The following is a 24,491-nucleotide window of genomic DNA, read 5'->3' on the forward strand; positions in this document are numbered from 1 at the left end:
CATAACACACACACACACACACACACACACACAAACTTTCATATTGGAAGGTTTCCTTAAGGTGTTTCAGAGAAACACCTCATCAGAGTCCATTGAAATTTGAGTTGCAGCCTGAGAGACATTCACACAAAGAAGCCTACTCATCCCAAATGTGGCTCCTTGATTAAACAAACTCAAAATTCCCACACAAAACAAAACTCCCTTAGAAAGAAACACTTGACCCATGAGTAGACATGGTGCTTATGTCTGCATGAATACAATACCATGAATGCTTTTCCTTCTTGTGGTCAAATCAACTATAAGCTTCTCTCTTCCCTTCCCTCTATGGATTCCCAAGTCCCGGCCAATGCAAAGGACACATTTGATGTCTTCTTAATGCTAGGTTTTCAATAAACATCTTTCCTCTTGTAAAAATGTGATGCCATAGTTCCTTACCAAGTGCAAGGGCTAATGAGTCCTTGCTCACTGAATAAGGAAAAGACATCATTATCTATTAGTTAACTTTCTTATATTGATCCTTCTTATATTGATTTACAATTCAAAAAAGTAATAACATGAAAACTAAATGTTTCGCATTATCCTTCATAGATAGGTGATTAAGACCCCCCATTTCACTTAGCGCCTAAACCATTAAAAATCATCAAAAAATATTTAATTAATTCATATATTCTTCTGCCACATTTTTGAAGTAACTGTCAAATCCTCCACTGTTTGCTGGGTCCAGTGACTATACTTTGAGGAAAATGGGCTTTTTAAATGATAAGATACCCTCAGCCCGATGGTACTGTCACTTTGTAAGTTTAGGGCTAACACTGTGTAAATCACAGGAAAAACAATAAAACACACCCTCGTGCCAGCATAATTTCTGAAGCACCCTTTCTGCTTAAAATGTGTTTGTTTCTGTTTAAAGGTAAATGTGTGAGAATTGTAACTAATCATGCCAGAGGTAGACATAGAATATTAAGTTTCTATAGATCTTCACATATATTTCAGCATTAAACGTATTACCTATGATTGGAAAAATGACTATATTTTTGTTATTTTTGATAATTTTATGCATTTATAACATTTCTATCTCTCCTCTCCCCATCCAACTCCTCGGTTGCCCCTCCCTCTCAAATTCATACCTTATTTCTTCTATAATTATTGTCATTATACAGAAAAAAATTGGTGAATCTATTAGTGTTGCAAAAGACATACAAGTTTTCCCAAGCACCCCTTATTCAAACAACAACTTAAATATACGTATAATCCCTTTAGATTCTGTCATTTATCAAGGTAAAAGAGGAGTCTATGATGTTGATATTTCCAGGTTCTTTGTAATCACTGTCCAGAATTAATGGAAAGGTTTCTATTTAGGTATGACAGAAATAATAAAAACATTTGCAACCAGACTTTCCATAGGGTAATGTGAGAGCAGCTTAGCATGTTACAGGTCTACATTTGAACCTCAGCACCATGCAAAATAAATAAATAAATAAAATTTTAAAATAGCAAACTTAAGCCCTCTACTGAAATGATTCTTCTAGCCAGAACGAAGCAAAAGACACATTTTTGTTCTATTATACTTTTTTGGCCTTATCTGTCTAAAAATTATTTTCAAATGTTAATAAAACTCTATTTTTAAAATTTAGATGCTTGCTGTGGTAATTATATTAGACAGTCTTTTGCTTACAGACCACAGCTTGCCTTCCTTTATTCCTGGCTACCCATTTAGAATTACATGGCTATGTAGCAAAAGCATGCTATTTAGATCCTAGATGCTTAAGAACCAATTCCATCTACCATTTGCTACCTCTATAATGCTTGGAAAATAATGTGGCCCCTGATTTGCAGTAGTTTTTCTTCTGAGAAATGAAGGTTCTTTGTGTTTAAGTTGAAGGAAGGAAGTTATAGACTGGCTGTGTGAAGTGCCTGCTCCTGACTGGGTCTGATGGTCAGGTGACAGGATGCATCTCAAATCAGTGTTTAAAACAAAGGCATATCACAAAGCACCGCTAGGACCTGCTGCTTCTCCTTTTGCTCCCCGTTCAGTAGCTAGCTCCTCTGTGATGGAGCTTCTGCCTTGGTTTTGAACACTTTCGATCCTAGGATTTGTGGTAATACAAGCATAAACCCATCAATAGTTTACAATTTGTATACAAATAAACAAAGGCAAAATGCAAAGCAAAACCAAACCAAACCACCGGAAGCCTCTGATGTACAGTGTCTTGAATCAAGATATAAATGAAACAGCTAAATATTTTCTCTAATAATATAAATTGAACATTAATGTTAGTTTGTAGGAAAGATCTACTTTTGTTCCCAGCTACCACTTAAAGGTGATCTCATGTATGAACACACTGCTTCAGAGCCTCATTCACACAACTTCCATTGCATGCACTCCTACTTCCTGCCTTTACGTCTTCCCAGGTCAATTTGCTCTCTTTTCTATGGTGTTTTTCCTTTCTATTATGTGATAAAAGAAAAGACATATGCACATGTATAGCCATGTATCTAATTCTGTGTCACATTCACTAACCATTGTACTGAAAAGATGAATGAATGAGTTAACTTTCATTTTATTTACTACTAGTATTACTACTATTATTGTTATGTTTTATTATTATTATTATTATTATTATTATTATTAATTATGCTAGATTATTTTTCAGTTAGGGTCTTACGATGTAGCCTAGGCTTATTTAGAACTAATTGTATAGACCCAACTCTCCTTTAACTCATGATTCTTCTGCTAAACTTTCTTGAAAGCTGACGTTAACAAATGTGTTGTTCTTCCATTCTTGTGGTTAACTTATTTTGAATGTAGATTCTGCTTAACATACTGGAGCAAGCGTAAATGTTTCTTTTATCTTCTATGGTGAAGGAATGAGATTAGAGCGGTACCCAAGCTTTTTGTCACTTAGAAAAACTGCTTTTGAACTCCATGAACTGAACTGCAGTGACAGATGAACTGAAAGGAACTGCATAAATTCAACTCTACCTCTCTCCCTGAACTACTCTTAAGTAGCTTCTCTTTCCAGTCTGTACTTGTGAAAGTAGGGCGTATTCAATTTCAGACTCATTCTTTCAAATCTTTCTCTGATTTGTCACTTTGTCTTTCCTTCAGTTAGACAGCATCGTTTGGGATTAAAGGGGGTATGCTAAAGGCATGTCTGTATTCCAATAGGATCACACAGACCTAAGTCTTTGGATGTGAACCCTTGCCAGAGTAGCCATGTTGCTGGAGGAAAATCCCTCCACAAGCAAAAATAAAATAAAATAAAATAAAATAAAATAAAATAATCAGGAAGTCTGAAAGCCTGACTATTCTGTAGTGGGGCACTATGTCAAGATTCAAAATAGCACTGTGAACAGCTTGCCTCTTATGTATTCTTAATTTATTGCTGTCAAGATCTTCATGTGAAATAATCTCATCACCTAAAATAAGGGGCTGCTTTGGAAGCAGAGATTTTGCATTGCAGTGATTATCATCACTGGGTAAAGTGTCAGGCTAAGTGCACAGAGCCAGAACTGTCTCATTTCCATGCCTTCGTTTTAAATGCATACACATTGAGAGATTGTTTTCATCAGTATGAACTGGTGTTTTTTAATAACTTCCCAACTTAATGCCTCTTTTGTTTTACCTCCATTTGAAAACACAAAAGACAACTGGCTTCCTCCTCTGCAGGTAGCAGGCGAGGTGATGCTACTGATGACAAGGTGTTGCTGTCAGGGGGAAAGAGCTTCTGCTTTAGAAGCACAAGCTGCCAATCTGGGTCTATTCTGCTCACCTCTGCTGAGAGCAGGCTTCGCAGAGGAACAAATCACTTGCAACCTTCACACTTATTATTTCATTATTCCACCCAAAATTCCCAAGAGGAAGAACATTTACTCCCAAGAGAAAAAGCAACTTAGAAGTTATGTTTTCACAAAGTCCTTTTGCAAGATTTGGATACAGAACACAGAAAAGAATATGTGGTCTCTCAAGGCATTTCCCATCTCTAGTGCAAGGTAAACTGCTGTTATTAACTGGATTACAAGACACAAATCTCCCGATGACAAATCACCTTCCTTTCCAGAAAGACTGCCCTCAGGTATGCACTATATCTTGATGATACTTTCCTCTAGAAATGCTCATATGAACGTGTAATTAGAGATCTTCTATCTGCAAAACTCAGTGCTTAGCTCTGCTGTATATTTATTAACAAAGCATGGCTAGATTTCCTAACTTTCATATTTCAACTAACGAATCCATATCTTGTAATATTTTCACAAACCTGGTTTTCTTACCATCTAATAACAAGTCCTGAATATTTTTAACTCAATATTTACCAGGCAGATTGTATACAAAATTCATAGCACTCATTAGCAAAAACTTTAAAAACTAATTAATGTTCTAAATCTTCATAATATTAAAGATTATTTTTGTTGTTGTTATTTTAGACATTTTTAAAGGTGAGAACTGGTCAGCGAACTAACATCCTTGAACACTGAGGGCATGTGAGGGCTCCACCAATGTTCTGTTTCACTAACCCTAACACACTGGAGGATTTGATGTTTCAGAAAGCTATGAATATTTGCATAGTAATGCATCCTAAATTAGCATAGCATTTTACTTCAAAATATTCTTAAGTTATAATCTATCATGTAAGACTCTTGCTTAGATGAAGAATGAAGGGTGCTGATGTTCTTTTTATAGTAGTGTTGTGGGCAGGGCTCACAGAATCTCTGTTCTTCATTATACTTCCCCATCATAATCCCTGGGTATGTGAAGATGCTATAAGGCACTCCACAATTAGATTATTATTGTACATGCCATATTTGATGTCTTTAAATAAGATGACAGATTATTCTCCTTGGGTTATGAGTTCATAAAAGGGACTGGTCCCTCGCTGGCAAGATAGATTAAAAATAGCATAAGGATGCAGGAAAAACACCTCACTGGTTTATTTGCAAGCAGAGAGGATATAGAGCAAAAAATGAGGATGCCCCGGCAGGGATTTAAGAAAGTGATGGGCACTCAGTTCTTAGGTATTGAGCCACAATCTTGAAAGCATCAGAATGTTCCAAGGTCTAGGCACAAAGACATCCTGGAAACACCCTGGCTTATGCTGATTCGTGTTCTGTAGAGAAACTGAGCACTCAACCTCTCCAGATTTCTTACCTACAAAATTTTGAGTGAACCAGATGGGTTTTATTTTGAAATGCCAAATTTGTGATAATTTTTTAATCAGCATTAGAAAACAAATACAAGAAATTTTTAGAACTCTTGACTATCCTCAAATAGTAGTGGTTTGTGATACAATGCTAGAATGCTTGTTTTAGAAAAATATTTTTGTTTATATATAATCCATTTGTCATAACAGGTTCATTTATACGTAAAGCTAAAAATAATGAATCAAATCCTAGTGAACTAAGTGTAAAAACTTTTATCCCTATAAAAATTAAGGTCATCGGTCTTATTTGAAAATACTTATTGCAAGAAAAATAAATCTTTGTAAAATTAAATTTAAAGTGCTAGTTAAGGGACTGAGAAGATGGATCAGTGGGTAAAGAAGCTTGCAGCCAGGCCTGATGAAATGAGCTTGACCACTGAGCTTACTAAGTGATCTAAGTACCTACTTCTGCAAGTCTCCTTTGAAGTCTCCACGTGCTGAGGCACATTTGTGGTGCACACGCACAGACATAATTGAACACACATAAATAAATAAATAAATAAATAAATAAATAAATAAATAAATGCAAATCTATAATTTAGGAATTTTGAGTTTCCTGAATATTGTGTCTTCCCTTTTACTCTTCCCTAAGGACATTTTTTGTTTCTTTTGAGATTTTAATATAATCACATTAGTTCCTCCTTTCCTTTCTCCTTCTAATCACTCCCATATACTTCCCTCTTTGCTCTCTTTCAAATCCGTGGCTGCTTTTTTTTCACTAATTTTTATTAGATGCATATATGTATATATGGAATATTATTTTAAAATGATTTATTTATTTATTTATTTATTTATTTATTTATTTATTTATTTTAAACTCCAGATTTTATTTCCCTCCTGGTCCACCCTCCCACTGTGCCACATCCCATACCTCCTCCCTGCCCCCTGTCTCCACAAGTATGTCCCCACCTGATGCTCCTCACCCCAGCAGCCCTCTAAACTCCCTGGGGCCTCCTGTCTCTTGAGTGTTAGGTGCATCTTCTCTGACTAAATCCAGACCTGGCAGTCCTCTGTTGTATATGTGTTGCGGGCCTCATATCAGCTGGTGTATGCTGCCTGGTTGGTGGTCCAGTGTCTGAGAGAGCTCAAGGGTACAGGTTAATTGAGACTGCTGGTCCTCCTACTGGGTTGTCCTCCACCTCAGCTTCTTCCAGCTTTCCCCTAATTCAACCACAGGGGTCAGCAGCTTCTGCCCATTGGTTAGGTGCAAATATCTGTATCTGACTCCTTCAGCTGCTTGTTGGGTCTTTCAGAAGGCACTTCATGATAACCTGGTAACTCTGTGTATAGCTACTGACACGTGTGTTTGCATGTATGTTGTCAGGGATGACTATTTGCTATGGGATTACCCAAATACATTTTATATAATTTCTACTCTCCTTTGACCATTTTCCCCCCAGTGCCTCTTTTTCTTCTTGTCTCCTTTCTCCAACTTCTACCCTTGCGTTTTCTTTCTCTGTGATTCTCTTCCTTGCCCTCTTGAATCTTATTCTGAGGCATTCAAACATCCTATCTAAAATAATAAATGAAAGCTTAATAAAATAAAAGACAATCTACTGAAGCCTGTTTTCCTCTCTGCCAGTTTTCCTACCTCACAGACAAGGAGGTGAATGATATGTGCTCATTGTCCTTAATCTGCTTTCGCTAATCTATGTCATCATCTACTCCATGCTAGGACAGAGTGTGTGTCTGTCTTAAAAAGTCATTCTTACTGCTTTCCCTAAAAGCCTCCAAATACTCCAATGAGAAGGCCTCTTTCTGGTCTTGGACTTCCTTTCAGTATGTTTTCCTATCAGTATGCATTCCTTCAGTATGTTACCAGATCTTCCCTGACACCCCTGGCTTTACTCATGATGATTTTACCTGTCTGTTTTCCTCGCCTACCATTTTGTAGGATTATCTCCTTTACAAAAAAAAAAAATCCCATTATCCATACTGTCTTTTTTTCCAGGACATTTTTATTCTGTCATCGAAACATGTTTGATAATATCTAAAACATGTTTCATATTAAATCCTAGGGAGAGCATTTATTTTCAAATCATAATCTTCATTTATTACATAGTTTTCAATCATCTCTATTTGTGTTTTTTCAGAATTGCAATTACTAATTTTCCATCCTTTATACTCCCTTCAAAAAGCTAGTCATTTTCCACACAATAATCAGGTTTCTTTTTTTGCTTCTTTCTGTGGGTAGAATTCTGCCTCTGTCTCTCAGATGGACTCTGAGACCATTAATCTGGAATGATCTAAGACAGTCACCTCTAAGTGGGTCTGTGAGAGTATATCCTGGAAACATAGCTGAGGGGGCCAGCTTGTAGCATGGGAAGCACCTTCTGATGGCTGTGCAGATTTGGAGAGGCCTAAGGAAAATTAGTGCTGCCTCCAGCTGCTGTAGCCCTTTACTCTGTATTGTTGCTGCTGTAGTCATTTAATGATAGGAGAGCATTTATGTTTTCCAAAATGGACTGAGGACCACTAGCTCTCCAGCTATGTACCTTATAGTCCAGAACAGCCAGGTTTTGGCAGCTGAGGTGCTAGCAACCTTGACTGGGCAGCCTCCCCAGTGTGCAAGTGTCCTGGATTGGCTGCTGTTTCAGCCAATCTAACCAATACATTTTGTAATATGCACTTATTCCAACTCTGTATTTTTCTAGGGAATCTGACTGAAAGTTTCCTTTCCAGCCAAGTCATTTTCTTTACTGTGTACAGAGTAGCTAGTTGCATTCCTTATATGACATTGCCTTGTTTGAATTGTTATGTGGGTTTGAACACATCACAATGAAATTCATTATTTGTTGTTAATACCGATTAACACAATTTAAAAGTTCTCTCTATATACTCAGTCTCCTCACTTTCTTCTTTCTCCCTTTCTTCTCCCACTCACCAATTCTCTCCTCTCTTTGAAGTAAAACCAGTGATATCCAGATGAAAAATTAATGAAGGATTTTTAGAGAGAAAAATATAAAGCATCCATCTCAGGTTTAACATTTTAATATGAAATCTGGAAGAATGTGTCTCCCCTTATCTTTTCCATCATCATCAACAACAAGACATTTGTTTTAACATGGGAACACTGGAGAGGGAAGAGGAAATAAGACTAATGTTACAATAGCTATAAATGTACAGAGGTGTCAGGTCCTCTGGGTAGTTAGCCTGAATTCACCTACTGACCTAGCTTCCCTAGCTCTTTACTGTGTGAACTAAGTCCTAAGAAATTGAAGGTGAGTAGGGAAATCTCGAATGGAACACCCCCTCTTCAGGAGCAACAGAAAACAGAGGGCTCTGTCATCCTGTGTGCCAATAATCTAAACAAGAAGAGACCACAAAAAATGAAGAGACATCCCTTAGGAGTGGAATATTACTGCTTTGAGGTATAGTATGAAACATTTTTCTTTATAGCAGTTTGGAGGGACAGGGAAGAAGTCCCACATGAAACCCTGTCAGGTAGAAAGAAGCTGTGGTCATGTCTGTTATGGTACCCACTGTGTATGCCTGCTCTCTGTAGAGGTTGTACGCTTAGCATACATAGTGGTTAGGTCTACTTTAAAACTCAGGTTCGATTGCCTTGCTCGGTGCTTGTACAATTATTTAGATATTGAATAAATCAGTGATGGCATGTGAGCAGGGTGACTTACTATTTGTCCCCAGTACTAAATAGATTCTGTGTATAAACTGCTAGGAAGTATTCATTCTAACCTGTGTGGAGTAGATATCACAAGGAAATTGAATCATAAAAACTTCCTAGGATATGCTTTTTCCAATTAATGCTTTCTGTATGGTTAGTAGCAGGGGATAGAGAGATTCTGAGTTAACGGTCTCTGGAAGAATAAGGGGAAAAAAAAGATAAAAATTGAAATCAGAGTTTCATTTTTCCAGCTCTGTGTTATTTGGCAAAGCACAAATATGTTTTTACTCATTGTGAACTCTTTGTGTTTCCACTGTTCTGATGTATTAAAAGAATTTTAATGAGTACAAATAAGTTTAGCTATTTATAGGCATACTGAGTACTCCCTAATGTGTGTTACTCTGCTCTCCAAGAACACCTGTGCTCACATATACATACTCAGCCACTATGTACTAATAATTAAAAATTGGTGTTTAATTTGTTTACAAAACAAATTAAATCATAGAATTTTCAACTAAAATCAGCAAAGTGGCAATTTTAGCATCACAGGACTGTGAAAATTATGTTCTTATTTTCTATGTTTTCTTTTCCAGAAAGAAAACTAAAGGGAAAAATAGTTCTTTAAAAGGCTCCCTATAAAAATCACAAAAACGAGGCTGGTGAAGGCCAGTATCTCTACTTTTAGCGATCTAATTTCCCTTTCAGCAATTTGGAAACACTTCACCAATGCTTTTGCTTTCCTAATGCATAGTTTCTTATTTTGAATGGGCATAATCATTATGTATTCAGTTTTCAAAACTGCAAAATTAGCCATACCCTTTGAAAAATGTTTAACATGTATAGAAATATATAGAATAAGAAGTAAATACATATCTAAATTGGACAGTGCATTTTTATTTATTTTACACTTGTAAAAATGATATTTTATAAAGCTCTATGGGATAGGCCATATATATAAAAGCAGGACTGATAATATTTATTCCAGAACATCACACCACAGAACTGATAATAGTAAAGCATTTACCTCCTTCTCCAACATCAAGCCTTCTGCTCTCAGGTTCTTTTCAAATGTGTTTCTTTTATCATATTGTATATTTGTTTTTCGATAAACCAGGATGTAATCAATTCGCTTTTTGCCATCTTTGAATAAGAGTCCACTAGATGCTATGTAACTCATGTCATTCTGTGGAAAAAAATGAAAATTGGTTATTAGCATAATTTAGATAATCATGCATGCTGGTTATAGGCTATGCTAAACCAAACTAGAAAGACCTGTGCTCCATACACCTACTGAGATGTATGGAAAGATAGTTCAAGCTAGTCTGCAATCTATGATAGGATACAAGCTTGCAAGTTTGTAATTTAATGGCCAATCTCTGAGTTGGTCTATGTATTATTCAATAAGTTTCTGTAGGAAAAAATACAGCAATTATATCTTTTATATTGACTAAGCCATGTCCAGATGTAATTATTTTCATGTTATCATGTTCGTTCACAACGTACATTTCAAAGACAAAGGCACTATGTCTGAAAGAAATGAAATCAACCTAATACCATGTGTTGTTAAAAACTTTCACAAATCACTGCTTTTCTAAATCTTTGTTCAATAATGCTGAGACCAAACAATAATTCCTGTACTGCAAGCCTAGGGAAATGTTTACTCTTAGGCTATGATTGCAAAGTGATGGAAATAGCTCTCATTAAATCTCAAAGCTAGCTAATCAAGACTGGCTGAAGATGCTGAGGAGGCGGCTCAATGTACAAAAACGCTTGCTCAGCAACCCTCAGGAACTGACTGGGGATCTTCAGAATTCATGTACAAGCCAGACACAAAAATGCGTTCCTCAGTGACCCCCAACATGCTTCAGTGTGGAGATGGAAGAAGACTGGAGAGTTTCCTAACTTTCTGGCCAATGCAGCAGCAAAGACAAAGAAAGTCTTTTTCAAATAAGGTGGAAACAGCAGGACTGAAGTTTGTCCTTTAATTTTCTCACTGTAGCACTCGTGTACACCCCTTACACCTACCCACAAAGCAGTTTGAAGGATCTCATGTTCCTGTTGTTATTATCTGAAGCTATTTTCATAAACTGGCAGATTTTCAGCTAGATATCTTCCTTCCAGGAATCATCTTAAAATATCTTAACCAGCTGCACTGAGCAGCTTGCTGTCCCCAACTCCACACCCACCCCGAGGCTCCATTGTCCAGCTGCCCTGAGTTACATGCTGTGCCACCTCCTCCATTGTCTGTTCACCACTCCACCAGCCTTCACTAGACTTGTTGCATCAGCAACATCCAAATTACATCACTTCACAACACAATCCCTTGCCAACCAAGTCCCCTGCAGCATGCCCAGCTGCCCTCAAACATGCTATGCCTGCCAAATATTATTGTCCAGCTCAAGGCTGCCTGCCTAAAGCCCTCTGCACTAGAAGCATGCAGGTTAGTCCTGCCTTCTTGAGACATGCTATACCAGGAACATCTAGGGTCAACCAGATGGCTAAAGGTCAGCATAAAAACATAATTAAGAGCCAGGGCCATAAGGCACCTGCAGTAGCTTTCCTACTACAGAAAGCCCTGGATATCCCAATACAACCAATGCATAAGGAAATGACTTTAAATCTAATCATATAAAGATCTGCTGCATACAAAAAACATATCTCAGCAACGAAGCTAGATATTACCTTAGAATAAAGGGTTGGAAAGAAGCTTTCTGAGAAAATAAACCTAGGTGGCAAGCTAGATTGGTTATTCTAATATGTAATAAAATAGACTCTCAACCAAACACTTTATACTTGTCAAAGGAAAAATTTACCAAGATGATGTCTCAATTATGAAAATCTATGCCCCAAATACAAGGGCACTTATATTTGTAAAAGAATTGTTACTAAAGCTTAAATTGCACATCAAACCCCACACATTAATAGTGGGAGACTTCAACATCTGTCTCTCACCAATAGATAGGTGAGATACAGATACTAAACAGAAAAATAATGAAACTACTAGAGGCTGTAAATCAAATGAACCTAACAGATATCTACAGAACATTTCATCCTAATACAAAAAAATATACCTTCTCAGCCACACATGGAACCTTCTCCAAAATCAACCATAACATCAATGGCACCAAAACAAGCTTCAACGAACACAAGAAACTTGAATTAATTTCTTGTAGCTTATCAGAATACTGTGGATAAAGCTAGAGGTCAACAACAACAGAAACAACAGAAAGCCTACAAACTCACAGAAACTGATACTCTACACAATGACCATTGAATCAGGAAAGAAATAATGAAAGAAATTAAAGACATTTTAAATTCAATGAAAATTAATGTACAACATACCCAAACTTATAGGACACAATGAAAGCAGTGTAAAGAGGAAAGTTCATAACACTAAGTGACTTCATAAAGAAACTGGAGAGATATCATACTAGTAACTTAACAGCACACCTGAATGATCTAGAACAAAAAGAAGCAAACATACTCCAAGAGGAGTAGATAGTAGGAAATATCAAACTCAGGGCTGAATTTAGTAACAAAGAGAACAATATAAAGAATTAACAAAACCAAGAATAGGTTCTTTGAGAAATTGACAAACCCTTAGCCAAACTAACTAAAAGACAGAGAAACAGTATCCAAACAAACTCAGAAATCAAAAGACATAACAAACAGACACTGAGGAAATCCAAAGAATCATCAGGTTTTTCTTCAAAAAACTCTGTGTTCCACAAAACTGGAAAATCTAAATGAAATGGATGATTTTCTAGATAGTCACCACTTCCCAAAATTAAATCAAGATAAAGTAGAATGTTTGAACAGTCCTACAGCCCCTACATAAGTAGAAGCAGTTATTAAAAGTCTCCACCGAATAAAGCCCAGGACTAGATGGTTTTAGCAAGGAATCCTATCAGACCTCCAAAGAAGAACTAATACCAATACTCCTCAAACTATTCCACAAAATAGAAGCAGAGGAGTATGGCCAAACTCATTCTATAAAGCCACAGTCATCATGATACCTAAACCACACAAAAACTCAGCAAACAAAGAGAATTTCAGACCAGTCTTATTTATGAACATTGACACAAAAAATACTCAAAAAGTACTTGAAAATGGAATCCAAGAACATATCAAAACCATCATTGGCCATGATCAAGTCGGTTTCATTCTAGGGATGCAGGGGTGGTTCAATATATAAAAATATACCAAAGTAATCCATCATATAAACAAATTTAAAGATGAAATTCATATGATCATCTCAATAGACATGGAAAAAGTCTTTGACAAAATCTAACACCCTTCATTTTAAAAGTCTTGGAGAGATCAGTGACACAAGCACATAAACACAGCAAATGCAATATACAGCAAGACAATAGCCAACATGAAATCAAATGGAGAGAAACTTAAAGCATTTCCACTAAAATAAGGGACAAAGAAAGTCTTTCCACAGTAGGTGAAGCTTTAGGAGTCTTGTGAAAGAGTGGCAGGATGGATTGAGGGAGCTAGAGGACTCAAAGGCACCACAAGAACACCTACAGAGTCAACTAACCTGGGCCCATTGAGGACCACAGAGATTAAGTCATCAACTGAGGAGCAGGCAGAGGCTGGATGTAGGCCCACTACACAGATGTAGCAGATGTGCAGCTCATTTTTCAAGCTGGTAACTTAACAATTAGAGTTGGGGTGGAGTGAGGGGGCTGTCCCTGACTCTGTTGCCTGCCTTTGGATCCTTTCCCATAGCTGGGGTGCCTTGTCTGGCCTCAGTGGGAGAGGATGCACTTAGTTCTACTTTAACTTGACATATTAGGGTGGGCTGGTACCCATGGGGGATCTCCCCTTCTCTACTGAAAAGAGAATGGGGAAGTGGGGAAAAGGGGAAGGAGATGTAAGGGTGGGATTGGTAGGAGAGGAGGGGAGCTATAATCATGTTGTAAAGTGAACAAATTTATTAATAAAAAAAATATCTTAACCAACGCCCTATAATGATCTGACAACACCTCTACAACATCCCCTCTTAAAATACTACTGAGATTGTATAGTTTGTACCATGATCTTCTTTTCCATAACTTTTATTATTTAAAGCAATTTCTTAAATTTAAATGTTTTGATTATAATCTTCCCATCCCTTAAATTATTCCATGTCCTCTCTCCATTTCTACCCACCCAGCTTTAAGTTCTGTCTCAAAGCCCAAACAAACCTAATACAATAAGAACCCCTAAGTAGTTCCCCCCTCCAAAGTACCCCAAAACAAAATACCCCAACAAATTGTAATCAAATAAAAAGACACAAAAAGCTATGATGTCCAATTATACGTTGATCAACTAATCCTGAACCTGAGTCATGTCTGGAGTAGTTGATGTACCCAATGTCAACTGGAGAAAAATAATCTCTCTCCAAGAAGTTATAAGTGGCATTTCGGTTGTAAACCTTTACCCTCACAGGTAATTTTTCATTCATTCATTCATTCATTCATCCTAATTTCAATCATTTGATTTTGCAAAAACAAAACAAAACAAAACAAAACAAAATAAAATGTAATAAGATGAAACAAAATCTATTCAACATTGGACAAGACATAAATTGCTTCAACAGAATTAGATTTACCATTAAAGACATTTTCCTGATGACTTCTTATCATTATGTACCAGAAGATCAAGGCCCTGAACTAGGCCCACATTCTCAGCTAATATTCAGCTGTCCTCGGTACTCTACTTTCTTCCCAGCTATTTGTATGACTGTGTTAGCTTGTTAGTCCATATTTACTAGTTGGGCGTTCTTGAGATTTAAGCAAACTGCATGACATCTGGGAGCTAGCATAATTTTAGACAAAGACATATCTGATTATGATACATGTACAGCTTCAGAAACCCAAGGACCCAAGAAAATAGTGTCCATGGAACTAAAAAGCAAGATGTCATTTAGATAAAGGAAGCAAAAGGAAGTGAACAAGAATGTCACCCCAAATCAGGTTGTTTTTTATGAGTCCTGGTATATTCTGGTACTAAAGACCCCAAACTCAAGGACAAGAACATGTGGTACACAGACATTTTTAATGAATAGAAAATTAACAAGATTTCTAGGAATGTTTTATTAAGTAATTTAACAGGACAATAATGGTTGGTTTTAATGTCAACGTGCAACAAATTAGAATCACCTGCGTTGGAACACTCAACTGAAGAGTTATGATTTCCTTAAGTGATGTTAGAAGAGCTACCCCAAATTTGAGGGGACACTATTTTTTAACAGTCCAGTAAAAAATGGCATGGCAGAAGGGAGATCATTTGCTTGTTACTTGATTAGTGGCTACCTTGCTAACTCCTTTGCTGATACTAGAATTAATGTTTTGGGGCCTCCACCATTGCCAAATGAAAATCAGTGGTTCTTCTGTGATTGCCAGGTTTTCTGCACCAGATTGTTACTATTGAAGCACCAAGGCCAGAGCAATTCTGAGGTTCTTAGCTTCACAGGTCTGACACAGATGTTTTAACTATTTGGATTTAATAGATTTTTTAAATGTCTGGTGTGTGTGTGTGTGTGTGTGTGTGTGTGTGTGTGTGTGTGTGTGTGTGTGTGTTCATGCTTATTTATTCATTCAATTTTTTTCTGTTCTTCTAGAGAATCCTACCTGATATTAAAAACTAGGTCATCAACAGTAGCAGACAAAACCAAGCCTTACATAATAGTTACAATAATAGCTATCACACATTTGCTTTGGACCAAATATTTTACTAAGTGGTTTAAAGGTTGTTAATTTAATCCCACACAGCTTTTAGATGCATCTTGATATGAAAACACAAAAGCTTAGCTTTGTACTATTTTTCACTCAGTATGTAATTTTGAAAACCTTTTGATTAAATTATTATAACAGCCTGGCTTATCTACTTTGCTCCTCTCTATTCCAATCTTACTATGAAGAGTGAAGTACTGAGTGATCCCAGCACTGTGCATGAGGTCAGATGACTTCTTTCAGCTCCTCCACTTTGTATAATATTCTTTTCCTTAACACCTAATAACTTCTCTTATTGTACTGAATTATTTATATTGTTACTGACTGTTTCATGCTTGTAGAATTAGAATTTTACAAAGGTAATTTGTCTAGTTTGCCCTTTTCTTTCTATGATAAGAGAGCGACTTTCAGGAGAAAGGTTTTATTTGGTTTACAGGTTACAGCTGTGACAAAAACACAAGGTAGCAGGTTAAACTAGAATCCACTAAGACACACTGCTAACCACCCCTTCCCACTTCTTCTTCTCCACTACTTTACTTACCCAGTCCTACATTGCCTGCCCAGATGTGGCACTACCCAGAGTGGGCGATGTCTTCCTTCATCAATTAGCACTCAAAAGCCTATCTCATATGAATATCCATACGCCAATCTGATAGAGGCAATTCCTCATGGTGAATTTTCTGTCCTTCTATTTTGTTCAATGAATAGTCCAAATATATAGCTTTTAGCTATACACATAGTTGAAGTCAAATATTTGTAGAAAGAAGAAAAATAGTGGGAGGTAAGTAGGAAGAGATTAAAGGAGTGAGAGATAAGACTCATACATAGCTAGGTGGGGCTAAGTTAAAAAACTGTAGGGCAAGGAAAAATGGTTTGTTCTTTTATCGTCTTCTTCCCACTAATATTTATAGAAGATCAATGATATGAATTCACACTGAGTTCACATAACAGTGCAATAATTCATTGTTAACAGTATGCCTGATACTTCGCACCCAAGACCTAGCAGGCTTTGTCTTTTTTTTTTTTCCCCCTTAATAAATTTACTTACTTTACATCCAGGTAACAGCTTCCCCTCCTATCAGTTCACCGTCACATATCTATCATCCCATTACCCCATCTGATTCTCCTCTGAGAAGGGAAGGCCCCCATGTGTACCAACTTGCCCTGACACATCGAGTTGTACATCCTCTTCCACTGAATCCAGACAAGCCACCTTAGATAGGGGAAAGGAGTCCAAAGGGAGACAACAGAGTCAGTGCCAGCCTCTGCTCCAATTGTTAGGGGTGCCCCCATGGAGACCATGTTGTAAATCTGCTTTGTATGTGTAAAGGGCCTAAGTTCAGTCCCTGCATGCTCTTTGGTTGGTGGTTCAGACTCTGAGTACCAATGGACTCTGGTGAGATGATGCTTCTTGTAATGTCCTTGATATTATACTCCCCCAAAGCTGGCTCCCCTTATACCACAGTACTCCCTGAGCTCTACATAATGTTTGGCTGGGGGTCTCTGTGTCTGTTTCCATCAACTGGATGGAACCTCTCAGAAGACAGATAAGCTAAGCTCCTGTCTACAAGCATAGCAGAGTGTCTTTAATATTATCAGAGCTTTGTTCTCTCCCATGGGATGTGTCTCACATTAGGCCAGTCATTCGTGGGCTATCTCCTCAGTCTCTGTTCTATGTTTATCTCTACACATCTTGTAGGCAGGATAAAATGTGAGGGTATTTTTTCTTAGTATACAGCCCTCTTCAGTTCAGTAAAAGCAAATAAACAAACAAAACAAAACAAAGTAGCAGTTGAGACTTATAGTAGTAGCAGTATATTAGTTAAGGTATTAGTCATTCTCTAACCCCTATGAATTAATAGATTGATTGTCACCATAATTAATACAAAACAATTAATTTTCCTAATGGACTTAATATTTTTTTGATAACAGCATGGAGTGATAGTGGAACTTCGGTTGTTACATATATGTATTTTTCTACTTTTAACTTGCCTATTTTAAAATTGATCTCTTATTGATAATAAGAGATCTTCAGTAGTAGACCTGCATGCATGCCAATTCTTACTAAGTAAACACAGCCAGAAACTGCATTTGCCAGTACTATGATTCATTACTCAATTATTCTGCCAAATCTAAATCATAAATAATGATTTTTCCAGTTTTTCTACACACAATACAATACACGTAAGAAAATGCAAAAGTAAACTGGCAATATTTGAATATCTTTTCTAAACTACTTGAAGATAACTTAATAAAACTTCTATGTAGTTAAGAGGATCAAGAGTATTGCTTTGTTTGGAATATGACAATCATTAGCTGACATGTTAACTAGCTGAGGTGTATCTTTTGCTTAAATGAAGAACAAACAGACAGTTTGTCATATATATTATTATATATAGATACAAAAAGTAAAACTTCAAGTACTTTTTAATAAAAACACTTGACAATAAAATTGAATCTCATCTCTGGAAGGATTTAGATTAGTGAAATACTTTCCAACCTGTGTGGAATATCTTCAATTTATATTCAAGATCTTGTATCTATTATTTCTAAGACATAGATTAAAGCTGGTTATTCACAGAGAATCTAGGTTGCAGATAATTTATCAGGTGCCGGTTTGTGCTAGTTAATCAATTTAACACAACGTAGAGTCACCTGGTTGCTATGGGAACTTCAAATGAAGAAGTGTTTCAAACAGATTGGCCTGTGGCCATATCTATGGAGAAGTGACTGATGATTGATGTGAAAGTGCAGAGCCCACTATGAGCAGCACCATTCCTAGGCAGGTGGACCTGTGCTATTTAAGAATGCTAGCTGAGCATGAGCCAGAGAAGAAGCTATTATGCAGCACTCTTCTTTGCTTGGGCTTCAATTCCTACTTGAGCTTCTGCCCTACCTTCTCTTAATGATGAATTATAACCCAGAAGTAATCGTAAGCCAATAAATTAAAAAAAAAAAAAAAAAAGAACAAATTTCCTTGCTATATAATTTTTGGTTATGGCATTTATTATAATACTAGAAAGGTTAGTAGAAAACTGCTAATCTTCCAATCGCTGTGAACCCAATCATTCAGGTATTTGAAAGATACAGATCTCAGAAACTTTCAGAAAATCTGATTTTAAATAATATATCAAGAATTTGTGACTTATGACTCTCATTGGGAAAAAAAAACCTTTAGAAATATTTTAGCCCATTTGCAAAATAATAGTGGAGGTTTATCTACTAAGGATATATATTTTTAATTTTTTTAATTTATTTTATTAGATATTTTCTTCATTTACATTTCAAATGCTATCCCGAAAGTCCCCTATACTCTCCCCCTGACCTACCCACCCTCTCCCACTTCTTGGCCCTGGTGTTCCTCTGAATGGGGCATATCAAGTTTTCAAGACCAAGGGGCCTCTCTTCCCAATGATGGCCAACTAGGCCATCTTCTGCTACATATGCAGCTTGAGACATGAGCTCTGGGGGTACTGGCTACTTGAGAAAGAAGAACACTCCTCCATTGCTGGTGGGACTGCAAGCTTGTACAACCACTCTGGAAATCAGTCTGGAGGTTCCTCAGCAAATTGGACATAGTACTACCGGAAGATCCAGCAATACCTCTCCTGGGCATATACCCAGAAGATGTTCCAACTGGTAATAAGGACACATGCTCCACTATGTTCATAGCAGCCTTATTTATAATAGTCAGAAGCTGGAAACCCAAGTGTCCCTCAACAGAGGAATGGATACAGAAAATGTGGTACATTTGCACAATGAAGTACTACTCAGCTGTTAAAAACAATGAATTTATAAAAGTTTTAGGCAATTGGATGTATCTGGAGGATATCATCTTGAGTGAGGTAACCCAGGCACAAAAGAACTCACCTGATATGCACTCACTGATAAGTGGATATTAGCCCAGAAACTTAGAATACCCAAGATACAATTTGCAAAACACAAGAAAATCAAGAAGAAGGAAGACCAGCACGTGGATACTTCATTCCTTCTTAGAATAGGGAACAAAATACCCATAGAAGAAGTTACAGAGACAAAGTTTGGAGCTAAGACGAAAGGATGGACCATCCAGAGACTACCGCACCCAGGGATCCCTCCCATAATCAGCCACCAAACGCAGACACTATTGCATATGCCAGCAAGATTTTGCTGAAAGGACCCTCTTGTGAGACTATGCCAGTGCCTGGCAAATACAGAAGTGGATGCTCACAGTCATTTATTGGACGGAACACAGGGCCCCCAATGGAGGAGCTAGAGAAAGTACCCAAGGAGCTGAAGGGGTCTGCAATCCTATAGGTGGTACTAGGGATATTTTAAAAATAAAACCAGGACATGAATTTTTAAAATTTATTTATATTGGATAGGGTGGGTATGTTAGTTATTTGAACCTAAGAACCATTTATTGAACACTAAATATGTGCTATGAGTCATGCTAACTCCCAGGTGTAAGAAATAAGAAGATGTTGTGTATTTCCAGTGACTTTCACATGTAGCCAGCCCCTGGAGCTGCTTCCTACCTCCACCACATGCATTTAGCTGTTAGGAAGTAAAGAAAACTACCACCTTCACAAACCAGGTCTTGTGCATCATGATTTCTTCACTTTTCTCCCTCTCCCCAAGGTTCCCTATGATTGATGAGGTGGAAAAGCACTCTGACTAGTGGGCAGTGTAAATCTTAGGGTTTTTCTTATTTTTCCACCTTCTGATTACTAGAGTAATACTCCGTAGATTTGACAATAGCTTATCCCTATCTTTGGAATGTGTATCATATGCATCCTATGCTAATGGAATACTGAGAACAGAATATAGACACATGGTTACAAGGAATTGAGTAACAGTATACTGTCAGCAGGAAACCATTGAATGGGCTGCAGTGCCGAGTGGGGGAGTCACATTGTCTTGGTAAATTTAATAAAATCAGTAAAGGTTAGAACATAATATTAAATTGTCATCAATCTATGACTGATTTTTTTGATTATTAGTGGACCACACTTTCTTTTCTTTTTTTATTATTATTATTTTCTTTATTTACATTTCAAATGCTATCCCAAAAATTCCCTATACCCCGCCCCTGCCCCTGCTCCCCTACCCACCCACTCCCACTACTTGGCCCTGGCCTTCCCCTGTGCTGGGTCATATAAAGTTTACAAGACCAAGGGGAGAAAGGTATATTCTTTTGTGTTTGAATGAAATGTTCTTTAAATATCTGTTAGATCCATTTGGTTTATGTGACATTTAGCTCCAGCATTTCTATGTTTAGGATTTGTGTGTGTGTGTGTGTGTGTGTGTGTGTGTGTGTGTGTGTGTGTGTGTGATTTGGTCTATTGGCAAGACTTGGGTATTGAACTCACCTGCTCTCACTGTGTGAGGGTCAATGCATGATTTAAACTGTAGTACTGTCTGTCCTTGATGTTAAAATATATTTCTTGGATGCAGTAGCGGGATGGATTCTGTTTTTACATCCATTCTGTCCATCTGTGTCTTTTAATTGGGGTACTGAGACCATTGATACTGAGGGTTATCAATGAGTGTTGATTCCTTTTATTTTCTTCTTGTGGAGTGTCATCTTCTTTTCCCCTCTTTTTTTTGATTTTCTGTCCTGAGATTATTAATTCCTTGTGTTTTCTTGTGTATGGCTAATCTCTTCAGGTTGAAGTGTTCCTTCTAGCACCTTCTGTAGGGCTAGATCTGTAGATACATATTGTTTAAATTTGCTTTATTGTGAAATGGCTTTCTTTCCCCATCTGTGGTGATTGAAGGTTTTGCCAGGTATAGTATTCTGGGCTGGCATCTGCAGTCTCTTAAAAATCTGCTCAGGCCCTTCTGGCTTTTAGAGTTTCCATCGACAAGTTGGGTGTTATTCTAATAGGACTGCTTTTATAAGTGACTTGGTATTTTTCTCTTGAATGTCCTTTATGTTTAGTATTTTAATTATTTTGTGGCAAGGGGACTTTCTTTTCTGGTCCTATCTGCTTGAAGTTCTGTATACTACTTATACTTTGATCAGCATTTCCTCCTTTAGGTTAGGAACATTTTCTTTTATGATTTTATTGAAAAGTATTTCTATGCTTTTGACCCGGGTTTCTTCTCCTCCCTCTATTCCTATTATTTGATCTTTTCATAGTGTCCCAGAGTTCCTGGGTGTTTCATATCTAGAATTTCTTAGATTTAACATTTTCTTTGAACAAGGTATCCATTTCTTCTGTCTTGTCTTTAATGACTGAGATTATCTCTTTTTATCTCGTTATTCGATTGGTGAGCCTTGGCTCTGAGGTTTTTTGTAGTGCCTGAAAGTTTCATTTCCATATTTCTCTTAGTTTGGGTTTTCTTTATTGATTCTATTTCCATTTTCAAGTCTTGAACTGGTTTTTTTTTCTATTTAAAGACCTCTATAATATTTATAATGGCTATTTTAATGTCTGTGTCTTGGTGCTTCAGCTATATTGCGTTTTTCAGGGCCTGCCTACTGAGGTAGAGTTCTTGGGATCTGCTGGGGATATATTGTTTTGGCTGTCATTGTGTGTTTACACTGCTGTCTAGGAATCTTGTTTAGGGTAACTGTAATTCTAGATGCTGATGCCTGGAAGAATCTTCAAAGGTATACCTTAATGAATTGGCAAACTAATGTTTCACTGAGTTTTGTAAGCCGTTTAAAAGCACTTGGGAGAAGCCCTGATGTGTAGTCAGGTTGGACAAACAGGGAACCTGACTGGTGTGAGATGCGGTGGGTCATGCAGTCTTGTGGGACTGAGTCCTTCAATTCAAAGAGTGACAAGATAACTCTGGGTAGATGGTGTCAGAATTGAATGGAATCACAGAGCACCTAGGGATGAAGACTTCGTTGTCATGGAAAAACCTCCCACACAATTGGTGTCAGGAGTGTTCTGTGGGTAAAGGAAAACAGAGCTTATGTTCCTTATTTTATTTCATACTCCTCTTTAATGATCTCAGTTTTTTTCTTTGATATTATTTGGAATAACTTTTAATATTTGAAAAACTTTAGAAGCCAACTAGGAATCCTATTTAAGGTTTGAGGCCAATTATATGCAGGCACACTCCTGGGTGCTACAAATCTAATGGTGAGCCAATCAAAACTGCTCTCTGTTCCCACTATAATGTGTGTTGTGGTACATATATAAACAGATCTTCTCCTTATTCCCCAGCTCTGCAATTATCTCAATGCCTTCTGAGATGCTTGATATGCCCTTCCTTAAGGTATGTCTTCATTTATGTTTTCCATAAACCACAGTCAGAGACAGGATTTGAATGCCAGTTAGTTTATTTGGAGAGGGAGTGGGAGGGTGAGGGATCAGGAAAGTGGAAGGTGAGGAAGCCAATAGCAATGTGTTAATGATGAAGCTTCAGCAAGGGGACAAATGGAGCTCCTTACTGCTTGGCATCTTAGTAAGAGCTCTACAGAATCACTCTGTGAAACAGCCTGCTGAGCAACAAGGAAAGTGAGGAGTTCCTGTTCTGTCCCTTCATGGTTGGGGATTATTTCTAGGAATGTCAACTCCCTGACACTTCTGGTCTGCTCTTCTTGGGACCATGTGTGCTTCTTCAAGTGGAGAGCCCACTCAGGGAGAGGAGCATGAGTGTGGAAGACAAAGCCCAGCATGGCAGGAGCTACCCAGTGATGATGCTAGGCTGTGCTGAGCAAGGACAGCTGCCTAAGGATTTGATGCTTCAGACACCACCCATCTGGAACAGGAAGCACATTTATCCAGAGCAGCAACAGAGGAGAAAATGGGGGAAAGTCTATGTGGCTCACAGATCACAGAAGTGATATTTGGACGCAAACAAGACTGCTCACTCCATTCTGAATTATGAACGAATCAAGTGCAAAAATTAATGATGCCTTTTCCTTCCTTTCTTTCTTCCTTCCTATCTTATTTTTCCTTCCTATCTTATTTTTCTCTTGTATTTTGGTCATTTATTCTGAGGTGACTCAAATGTGATTTATTTATTTATTTATTTAGTTAGTTAGTTTTTAAGGAGGAGGAATGGGATGAAGAGCTGTCCAAGGTGGACAGGGAAGGGGACAATGACTGGACTGTAAAAAAAGATAACTTTTTTTTAAAGATAACTTTAAAAAAAAAAAAAAGAAAATGAAAAAGAAAAGATTTCCCAACATTGTGACGCTTAATTTTTAATCATTTTAAAACTTTTGGAAGTGAAAATGGTAGCACTAACAGTGAAAAGTAGTTTTGATGATAACTTGAAAGGAAGATGGAGTAAGGAAAGAACTGGGGACAGTAACACATTGCTGTCCACACAGCCCTTCAGAGGTTGAGGCATAGACCACTAGGTCAGCTAGGGATACACAGCTATATCCTATCTCAAAATGACAAGGGAAGGAAGGAAGGAAGGAAAAAAGGAAGGAAGGAAGGAGAGGGAGGAAGGGAGGGAGGAAGGAAGGAAGGAAAGAGAGGGAGGAAGGGAAGGGAAGGAGGGAGAGAAGAAAGGAAAGAAGGAAGGAAGGAAGAGAGGGATGAAGGGAAGAAGGGAGGAAGGGACTGAGGGAGGGAGGGAGGAAGGGAGGAAGAGAGGAAGGGAGAAACAAAGAAAGAAGCAAAGAACAGAAATAAGAAAGGACATGGAAAGGTTGCTTGTCTCCTCTCTGAGCCAGGAGTCTTTGTCTGGCGAATGCTCAAGTCATTTAATTCTGGTTTCCCCAGAGAAGCTGCTGAGGTTCTAGGACGCTGGAGGCTCCAGGTGTGTGCCTCTGGAAAGGCCAGTCAACACCTCACTTGTTCCTCGGTACCTCCACTCGAATTGATAGTTTCAGTTCCTTATTTTTCTTGTTAGTAGCAGACTATTGTTAGAATGGCACGTTTATTTTTAATGTGGGTTGATGCATCTTTTTTTTTTATGTGTCTAGAGGAGGTGAGTGCTCTCTCTCTCTCTCTCTCTCTCTCTCTCTCTCTCTCTCTCTCTCTCTCT

The 24,491-nt window shown here is 37.6% G+C and overlaps 1 protein-coding gene across 5 annotated transcripts in view; it reads right to left on the bottom strand.

Annotated features, from left to right (window-relative positions):
* Ano3 (anoctamin 3) overlaps window positions 1-24,491 on the bottom strand; it is a 285,933-nt gene that overhangs the window by 117,893 nt on the left and 143,549 nt on the right. For all 5 annotated transcript variants that reach the window (XM_029536331.1, XM_029536329.1, XM_029536330.1 and 2 more), the window contains one exon: window positions 9,848-10,006. In XM_029536331.1, coding sequence (XP_029392191.1) covers window positions 9,848-10,006 — 159 coding nt within the window. The remainder of the gene's footprint in view (window positions 1-9,847; window positions 10,007-24,491) is intronic.

The sequence above is a fragment of the Mus pahari genome, chromosome 3 (assembly GCF_900095145.1).
Source record: "Mus pahari chromosome 3, PAHARI_EIJ_v1.1, whole genome shotgun sequence".
NCBI lineage: Eukaryota > Metazoa > Chordata > Mammalia > Rodentia > Muridae > Mus > Mus pahari.